Source organism: Chanos chanos, chromosome 13 (genome assembly GCF_902362185.1).
Source record: "Chanos chanos chromosome 13, fChaCha1.1, whole genome shotgun sequence".
NCBI lineage: Eukaryota > Metazoa > Chordata > Actinopteri > Gonorynchiformes > Chanidae > Chanos > Chanos chanos.
Genome location: NC_044507.1, coordinates 1482501 through 1492500, shown reverse-complemented (window position 1 = coordinate 1492500; position 10000 = coordinate 1482501). Strand labels below are relative to the sequence as shown.

The 10000-nt window shown below is 41.6% G+C and overlaps 3 protein-coding genes across 3 annotated transcripts in view; 1 reads left to right on the top strand and 2 right to left on the bottom strand.

Moving 5' to 3' along the window:
- The window catches only part of LOC115825947 (ADP-ribosylation factor 4), a 3611-nt gene extending 3111 nt beyond the window's left edge, over positions 1-500 (bottom strand). Inside the window, exon 1 of the mRNA XM_030789617.1 lies at positions 326-500. Coding sequence (XP_030645477.1) covers positions 326-392 — 67 coding nt within the window. The 5' untranslated portion in view covers positions 393-500. The remainder of the gene's footprint in view (positions 1-325) is intronic.
- A 1647-nt stretch (positions 501-2147) lies between these two features.
- Positions 2148-7520, bottom strand: arf5 (ADP-ribosylation factor 5). Its single transcript, XM_030789616.1, has 6 exons — positions 7320-7520; positions 6814-6894; positions 6377-6486; positions 5672-5743; positions 3798-3923; positions 2148-3507 (listed from the first exon to the last, which is right to left on the bottom strand). Exons 1-6 carry the CDS (start codon positions 7384-7386, stop codon positions 3421-3423), a joined length of 543 nt encoding a protein of 180 aa, XP_030645476.1. The 5' UTR covers positions 7387-7520; the 3' UTR covers positions 2148-3420.
- Positions 7521-9189: 1669 nt separating this feature from the next.
- Positions 9190-10000, top strand: part of si:dkey-30c15.2 (uncharacterized) — a 7430-nt gene continuing 6619 nt past the window's right edge. Inside the window, exons 1-2 of the mRNA XM_030789614.1 lie at positions 9190-9282; positions 9678-9721. Of these exons, the coding sequence (XP_030645474.1) occupies positions 9250-9282; positions 9678-9721 (77 nt within the window). The 5' untranslated portion in view covers positions 9190-9249. The remainder of the gene's footprint in view (positions 9283-9677; positions 9722-10000) is intronic.

Sequence of the window (10000 nt, the reverse complement as noted above, 5' to 3'; positions counted from 1 at the left end):
ACAAAAGTAGCAAAGTCTTGTATGGCTCGTTAAAAACACACAGACCCAGTGAAACTGACCAGTGAGGACATTGCTCAATATCACACACTGTTAGGCGTCAGCTAACTTATTACCAGGCTTGTAGGCTATTTCATGGACACTTCCCGAATTAACTGGCTTGGTAAATGAGACAATTCACGTGGTGAACACTTCATCAAAGGCATCTAGAGTCTAAAATTACACAAATCTATCTAGAGCTCTTTAAAAAGATCATTTCCTTGTTTAACACACCTGACTACGCTGCTAACACAGGATAGCTTTGGCTGAGTGTCTGACACATACTCACCCATAAGTATTCTCATCTGCTTTTTACCGAAAAGTCTGCTAAAAAGGGATGAGATTGTGAGCCCCATATTTAGAGAGAATGCCCTCTTACAACAAACTAAGGATGTGATCGATATCGACTCTTCCTCTGTCCGACAAACTTTAGTTTTTCGGAGTGAATGATGATGCAAATGGGTGGTAGTGAGCTAACTGTCGCTCTTTGCGCTTGCGTCGTGCCACGTCATGGCCTCCGTGGAAGAGATGACGCAAATTCCTGTTGTAGAAAGAGTGTGCTTCCGGGATGAAGACTTGCAACAATAAAAGTGTGAAAAGTAGGTGTGGTCGTTGTGCAAGAAATAATTTAGATGAAGTCAGTTATTTAATGTATATAAACATGATCCAGGGAGACATTATGACGTATGAAACATATTTAAATATTTATTTCTCCTTTGTCTTATCAATACACGCATATATTTCACTAAAGAACGTAAAGGAAATCGAGTAATATGTCATTTTGTTCGCATTGTAATAAAAAGACATCTGATAAATATGCCCCCTAAAAAGATTTTTCAGTGAATTGCGCGTCATAACTCCTTTTATAATCGCTTGTACTCGTGTGTTGTCTATGCATTTGATTTGATTATACATATACATCTGTTTCATACCTGCTTATGATGAGAAAATAAAGCCAAGCACAGAAGTCGTCCCCACACCTCCGGCCATCCCCCTGCAATCCACCAATGAGGCATTTTTATGCTGAGTGAATTTATCTAGTTCACCTCAGGGACCTGAGAGTTAGTGGTGAATTTCATGAAGTGTTTTGTCATTTTGTCAGTTGAAAACAGTGATAAAATACTGCTGATTCAGGTCAATCTCTCACCAAACTACTTTTTACTGATTTCAGCTGATTACATTTTATGTCACAGTAATCAGTAACTGCGCTGCATTACACATTTATACATCCCATTTCACCACAGGAAATCAGTTCATTTACTCCTCCCCCCTGTCTGAAATTCTCAGCGTTGACTCATTTAAACTGTTACAGACCTTAAACATTTTTCAAACTGAGATTTAAGAGCACCTACAACTGGGCTGTCAGTCTACTCACATATGTTCACAGTTTGTATATATGTATCTTCTTGACACGCCCACACACACACACACACACACACACATATATATATATATATATATATATATATATATATATATATATATATATATATATATATATATATGTATATAAGTGTGTGTGTGTGGTCTACTCACCTTTTCAAATACTCAGTCAGTCAGAAATATGTATGTGGTATCATTTTGTTCATCTCTTGCTGAGTCAAAGCTAAGATAAGATACCGTCAAACCTTTTAGGAGGCATTCATATACTGTCCACAACAATATTAAACCCTGCCAAACAAATGCTAACTAACAGCACATATGGCAAGTTACTCATACTGGTGAGATAAACATTAGATTTGGCAGAAACCTCAGGCCTGACACAGCCTAGGGTATTACTATGGTTACCTCAATGTACTGTCAGGTGTTTCACCCAATGAGAGAACTGCATTATGGGAATTGTAGTACAGTAAGTACCAGAGGAATCTGGTTATAAGTGCTTCTGTACTAGAATGACTTTGTTCATGACATTAGCACTCATATCCGAACTTCCAAACTGTTAACAAAGTGAAAAGAGCATGGATTTTCTCATACTATGGGAACACTTTTGGATTTCTAATTATAAAAATGAGGACAAGTTTATAACATGCCAAGAAAATTAAAGCATAAACATCAATTTTCATTGCTTTTCAGTATCAACCAACAAAGAAGAGAAGACAGACACGTAAGAGTGTGGTACATCAAACATACTCTGTATTATTGCATTGTATTGGCCCATCAATACCAAGCTGAGTTCTGATTGGTTTACCATTACATGACATCATCACAGAGAGCTGCTGTGAGCGTAAGTCAGAGCTCCAGAGCCCTGTGAGCAGGTGGGAGGACCCTCTACAGTCTCTGCCAGGTTTTAACGGGTTTTCAGAGGTACGGGGCAGACAGAGGAGTGAGCCTGGATCTCTCCATTCAACAAGTACTGTGTTACAAAGGGCAAAATTGCTAGGCACTAGCTTTCTTTCCAGTGGGGAAAAAAGACAGTATATTCTCTCTCTCTCTCTCTCTATGTGATTCATTAAAAGCTAAGCGAGTGAGACTCTGCCTGTGACAGTATTTTGTCCAATAGGGGGCGCTCTCTCAGAGACCTGCCACATCTCCTGCACTACGGCAACGCTACTGGTCCTGAGGGTTCTGAACACACCCCATATACCAAGTTACAGACAGGTTTGTTTCAAACACATTCCCAGTAAGACCAGTCTACACTGGGTTTGAGCTGGAACAAACGGAGCCCACAGTCAGAAAGACTACAAGCTTATCAGTTCTTTAAGGGAAAAAAATTGTCAGTCTGTTTACATACCTGCCCATTCGGGGGGGGGCACATCACTGAGTTAGCCTTCTAGCCTACCAACCATATACAACACAGTTTTCCCTGGGCTCCGGAATCCACTGCAGAACTGCTAGCCTGCTGAGGACACTAGAAACAGGGGTAACGATTTATTCGCTGGCTAGAGCAAAAAACAGCAGGCCCCAACCTGACAACATCTCAAACATTGACTTTTACAAACATCACAACGTGAGCAATCCTGCCCCCCCCCCCCCCCATTTCATTTCATTTGTTCATATCAAATTCCAATGAAAAAAGATTTAAAATGCAGCACATGGAGCACGGCTGCAAAACTCCGACTGAGAGGGTCCAGTGCAGCCGCCACCTCCCGGCCCTGCGTTTCCATGACAACCTCACAGCAGTCGAAACATGCGATAAAAAGCACAATGATCTTCACAGACAGAGGGGAAAACCAGTAAGAATCAGAGGAATATTGCGTAGAAAAGAAAAAGAAAAAAGCAAAGACATGATGACAAGTTCTGACTGCAGAATGGGTTCTCAGCAGCCTTCAGTTCCCTCACACACACACTCTCACACACACACACACACTTCACAACAAAGTCCACAGATGGCATCTCTCTCTCTCTCTCTCTGGGGTGCTGACACTCTGCGTCTGTCTGAAGGCACTAGCGTTTAGACAGCTCATTGGATAACCAGTCCAGTCCTTCATAGAGACCAGTTCCCTGTGTGGCACAGGTTGCCTGAACATACCACTGTAAAACACAAACACAAACAAAGTGACAGTCAAGGACAAGCAATGACCACAGTTACAGAAAGAGAGATACTGACTGTTTGAGTGTGTGAGTCAGAGTGTGTGTCAGAGAGAGAGAGAGAGAGAGAGAGAGAGAATGTTTGCATGTGAGTATTGTTCTGCTGCTGAAGTTTTAGTTTTTAGTGGATGCTTAGTGAACATGTATGTGTGTGTGTGCGAGTGTGTGTGTGTGTGTGTGTGTTTGTGTGTGTGAGTGTGTGAGTGTGTGAGTGTGTGTGTGTGTCTCTGTACCGTTCTGCTGCGGAGACTCTGTAGGCCCAGTTTGTCTGTCAGTTCACTAACGGCCATGGCGTTGGGCAGATCCTGTTTGTTGGCAAAAACCAACAACACGGCGTCTCTCAGCTCATCCTCCTGCAACTGCAGAGCAACAGGAACGAGCATTTATTTACTAACACCCAGATTTATTACCACACCTGACCACATCACAACCCTACAGAGTTACAAACCAGATTTACTACCACACCTGACCACATCACAACCCTACAGAGTTACAAACCAGATTCATTACCACACCTGACCACATCACAACCCTACAGAGTTACAAACCAGATTCATTACCACACCTGACCACATCACAACCCTACAGAGTTACAAAGCAGATTCATTACCACACCTGACCACATCACAACCCTACAGAGTTACAAAGCAGATTCATTACCACACCTGACCACATCACAACCCTACAGAGTTACAAACCAGATTCATTACCACACCTGACCACATCACAACCCTACAGAGTTACAAACCAGATTTATAACCACACCTGACCACATCACAACCCTACAGAGTTACAAACCAGATTTACTACCACACCTGACCACATCACAACCCTACAGAGTTACAAACCAGATTTATTACCACACCTGACCACATCACAACCCTACAGAGTTACAAACCAGATTTACTACCACACCTGACCACATCACTCCCTACAGAGTTACAAACCAGATTTATTACCACACCTGATCACATCACAACCCTACAGAGTTACAAACCAGATTTATTACCACACCGGACCACATCACAACCCTACAGAGTTACAAACCAGATTTACTACCACACCTGACCACATCACAACCCTACAGAGTTACAAACCAGATTTATTACCACACCTGACCACATCACAACCCTACAGAGTTACAAACCAGATTTACTACCACACCTGACCACATCACTCCCTACAGAGTTACAAACCAGATTTATAACCACACCTGACCACATCACAACCCTACAGAGTTACAAACCAGATTTACTACCACACCGGACCACATCACAACCCTACAGAGTTACAAACCAGATTTATAACCACACCTGACCACATCACAACCCTACAGAGTTACAAACCAGATTTACTACCACACCTGACCACATCACAACCCTACAGAGTTACAAACCAGATTTATAACCACATCACAACCCTACAGAGTTACAAACCAGATTTATAACCACACCTGACCACATCTCAACCCTACAGAGTTACAAACCAGATTTACTACCACACCTGACCACATCACAACCCTACAGAGTTACAACAGGAATGGTATTTGTAATAATAACCAAAAGACAACGCTCAACCAGTCTGGATCCAGTCCGAAACCAGTCTGTTGGAACAAAAACACAGGTTCCAGACTGTGACCAGTTTGCCTACAATTTCACACTATTTACATTACTGAGATGAGTTTTTAAATTGTTGCATCCTCTAACCTGGCAAAAGATAGCATTCATTCATTCACTCACTCATTCATTAAATGAAAGTTAGCAGGACTTTTTCACTCAGTGACCCTGAGGAGTTCAGTAGTTACTGGGGTAAGACAGAGTCAACACTATGCACTGTGTGACTCCAATGCTTCACCAGATACCTCATACAGAAGTCAGCCTCATACACCATCACACCCCTCATACAGAAGTCAGCCTCATACCCTGAGACACCATCACATTCTGTGGACGGTTCTGGAAAAACAGCTTTCAGACATGAGGCCTGTTTGAGCAACACGGCACAGAAACCTGGACTAAGACATCTCTTTCATTACCCTACTGTGTAACAGCAGTGCTGCCGATATCAGAGCTCTGTTTACACACACACACACACGTTTTTTTTATTTTACCATTTTGGAGAGCTCCTCTGCAGACTCAGCCACTCTCTCTCTGTCATTACTGTCCACCACAAAGATCAGCCCCTGAGGAGACAACACCACATTCAGTATATGCTCAGAACACAGTCTCAGACACACACACACACACACACAAACAGATGTGTCATTACTGTCCACCAGAAAGATCAGACCCTGAGGAGAAAGTACACTGTCACCGGAGTTGATTTCGGCACAGAATACAGCACTGTGGGATACTGGGGGTATTACATGTTTGGGAGGAGAAAGTGGAAAAGATATAAACCCCATTTCCATTCATTTTCATTTGGACAGAGTTGACCACTTGTCTCATTGCTGTTTTGAGAGTCGACCAGATTAGTGTCTTCTGTGTTAATATGGACATATTAAGAACCAGTCAAAAAAACCATAAGTTCTCTGAACAGATTATGGAAGAGAATCTTTGGGGAGCAGAAAGCTTGACTGAGTGATCAAATCTGTCGATTACCTGGTGACAAAACTGGTGTTTTCCACTCAGAGCTCAGGGGTTTGAATACAATTCATGTGTGAATTTCTCCTGTTCTGTGCACATAAGCATCCAGGTGCATGCGCAGCAAAGTATTTAACCAGGTATTTCACTACCTTAGTTTGTACTTAATCAGTATTTACTTACTTAAATGGTATCCACTGTGTGTATTCCCACACCCCTGAGTGTGTCCTTACCTGTGTGTTCTGGAAGTAGTGTCTCCAGAGTGGACGAATCTTATCCTGACCACCCACATCCCACACAGTAAAGCAGATGTTCTTGTATTCTACAGTCTCCACATTAAAACCTGCCCAGTGACAACACCAAACAGAGGGACGGGTTTCATTACGGTGCATACACACTCATAAACACTTATTTAATGCTGGCTTTGCAATCACTTACTGTCTCTCAAACACTCTAAGACTTAGAGATTCTGAAAAACTGAAAGCTGCGTTCATTCAGTATCTGAGGGCGCGAATTTAGACGTCAGCACACTTGGATGGCCCACGGCAGAAATCGTAATAATTTGATAACACGATACAGTCCTGTCAGGAGTCCAACCTAGCGAATCAACGACATTACATAACTCCTGTCCCCCGGCAGGAACAGGCAAAGTAGGGTTGATGCCCCTTACCAATGGTTGGAATGGTGGTGACGATTTCTCCGAGTTTCAGCTTGTACAATATCGTTGTTTTCCCGGCTGCGTCCAGACCCACTGCGGAGAACAGGAAAAGTGGTGTACCCAGTACGATTAAGGAAGGTTTCCAGCGGAACTTGGCGACATATCAGGGAATCACTTTACATTAGTGTAAGTTCAACTCTTTAAGTACGGACAATGTCTTTTCCACAGTAGATAATACCCATACTCTTGAAGTCAGGTCTGGTTTACATATTAATAGACATCAACTCACTGACATTAAGTATATGGCTAATGCTAAACAGTTTCTGATAATCAAGAGGTCTTTTACCACACAGTTCCTTCGATAACATTTAAATTACTTCTTTTGTAAAAGAGTGTTGTTACATGATTGTTCATTTGATTTCGTATGTATCATATAGACAATTTTCCCGTTTTAAGATAGAAGGTTAACAACGCTAGCTGCTAGCTAACTACATAGCCAAGCCCTAAGCGAAACTCACCCATAAGTATCCTCATCTGTTTTTTGCCAAAAAGCCGACCGAAAAGTGATGAGATTGTAAGTCCCATAGCGAAGCAGAAGCACTCTTAAAATAATCAACACAATACTGATACAATGCAACTGAAATTACGGTAATTTTAACTGATTTCTGAGAGGTAGTTAATTACTTCCTCGCCTGTGTCCTGCCACGTCCTGCCAACGTCGCCGTGGAAGCTACGACGTCATTTCCGTTTTTTTTCCGGATCATGATTTTCCCCCTTTGTTTCAAAACTATATTATCTGCACATAGGCCTATACTGCAGAAAATACCAACTCTAGCGTGACATTAATTTGAGCGTAAGGAACTGATTTACTGTACAGACTTTATTTTATATTTTTCTTGTTTTCATTTATTTTTTTCACATTCTCTTTTTTTGTCATCTTTGTCTTTTATTTACGTAGCAAGTGTCGGTTCATTTTTATTTGTGCTGTACGTGTGCCGATGCGATCTGTGTCCTGCAGGGGGAACCACGCACACATGTTATATCAATTTTAGTCCCTGTTTAAAAAAAAACCAAAAACAAAAACAACAACAAAAAAAATCATAAGAAAGATAGGAAATATACGTTGCAAACCACGTTTCGCCGTGATGTGCACAGTCACATCAGTCCGTGAGACAACACGTCACTCATCGCTTTACACTTATAACTTATAGAGGTTTGTTTAACCTTAGATGAATGTCATTGCACAACAAGAGATCAGTGCGTGTCTGCACACGGGGTACTGTATTTACCCAAGCAATGACCCGTGCACTAAAGGCTACTCTCGCTCAGGCGGCTGGACAACGTTTTGGCTGTATCTCCAAAACCTGATGAAGTCAAACAAAAAGTTACCAAATTCAGTGAGTTGAGAGAGAGAGAGGGAAAGAGAGATGGAGAGAGAGAGAGATGGAGAGAGAGAGAGAGAGAGAGAGAGGGAGAGAGAGAGTAAAGTCCCTCAGAGGTACGCTAATCTTTGTCCTGCACTATACGTTTGTTATCACATGTGGTGGGGAGTATCTCAGAAACGTGACTTGTAAACTTAAAATAGTGCTCTGGGTGCCACAGCGACCGACTGCATTCGTCTCTTTGCCATGAGATAATGTCTGACACTAGTGTGCGAGTGTACACCATGTAGCCGAAAGAAAGAAAGAAAGAACAAATGAGCACACAGCATTTAAAACCCGACTATTTATTCTCCCAAAACAGAATGTTTTATTCCAATAAGTTTCTATAACCGCCATACAGCAGACGCAATCTGTGATTACACTGTGCCACCAGCCGGAGAAGCGCCCGAAGGTTCATGCCCATAATTCCTTAAATTCTGCAGTGTGTTGTCACATTCTTCAGAAATAATAATAATAATAATAATAATAATAATAATAATAATAATAATAATAATAATAATGTTTACAGCGAACAAACAAACAACTGAAAAGAACTAATAAAATAATTACAATCATAATTCTTTCTTTTTCGACGCATAATTATCAAGATTTTGCAGTTTTTGCTCTAGAGAATGCTCTCTAATGGAGGAGGAGAGAGGAAGAAGAAGAAGAAGAAGAAGAATCCATCACGAGTTGTCTGACGTAGGCTATAGTTCTATGCGTGGCCTTGCCCACACTCTGTCGTCTGTAACCCTGCCTTCAGGCTTTGTAGGTCTAAAAAAAATGCGGTAATTAGGTGCGTACATGCAGTGCCTCCTGCCGGTGTGTGACTTTCTCTGGGCAGGTAGACAGTGAACACATGACGAAGTCTCGGTCCAATGTCCATTTTCAAACGGCGGGCTGGGCCTGTTATTATAACATTGAGGTCCACACACTTGGTCATGCAACCTGTGGATTCAAGCTGCGGCACTTGGCCGTGATCACAACCTGTCATCGGATTTTTGGCGATACTTGTTTTGAATTCGCTATGAATTCAAGTGTTGGATTATCTGACCCGAAGGTATCATCCTTAGTCTCCACTGCATTGAAAATTTGATCATTAACGCTTTTATTTGCGTGTCTAGAATATTGAGTGAAAATAACTCTTTATAATTTACAGTCCAGGTAAAAAGTAAATCAAATTGATTTAACTGAAAACGATTACATAACAGAACAGGATAAAGTTACTATGTAACAGAACAGAATGTACTCGTAACTTGACTGTCAGTCATTACTTAAAATAGATATTTAATAACTTTGTGGTTATGGATCACCGGTCTTTTGTGTTTGTTTGTGTGTGTGTGTGTGTGTGTGTGTGTGTCACACTCGTCAACTCTATACTTAGATTTCTTTGTTTCTGAAGCTTGTAGCTTTTTATATGGCCTCCAATATTTTATAATCACCATTCTCTTTCAGATCGACGCACTGTCGAAAATTTATATCTCGACACTCAGTCTGAGGTAAGTTATTTTTTGTGTTTCAAATTGTGCAGATACATCTGTGGTTTGATGTAGGAAAACATTTTAGACGAGTGTCTAAAAATGCCGAGACAAATCGCGAAGGCAGGGTGGGGACTTTTTAAAGAGACATCCCGGGAACTTGCGCTGCCCGTCAGAGCGCCTTGCATTCGCGTCTCTTTGAGGGCTTTTGTAATCTTTGCCATGGCGTGATTCGGTGGTTGGCTCAGTACAGAGACACTGGTTTAAAAGCTGCTCTTGATGAATCGTATTCATATTGTC

Excerpts from the sequence above, each read along its gene's own strand:
- arf5 (XM_030789616.1), bottom strand. The coding sequence starts at position 7,386 with ATGGGACTTACAATCTCATCACTTTTCGGTCGGCTTTTTGGCAAAAAA. Across the intron at positions 6,487-6,813 it reads CACCACCATTCCAACCATTG|GTTTTAATGTGGAGACTGTA; the intron begins GTAAGGGGCATC and ends GTCACTGGGCAG. Across the intron at positions 3,924-5,671 it reads CAGAGGAGCTCTCCAAAATG|TTGCAGGAGGATGAGCTGAG; the intron begins GTAAAATAAAAA and ends GTTGCTCTGCAG.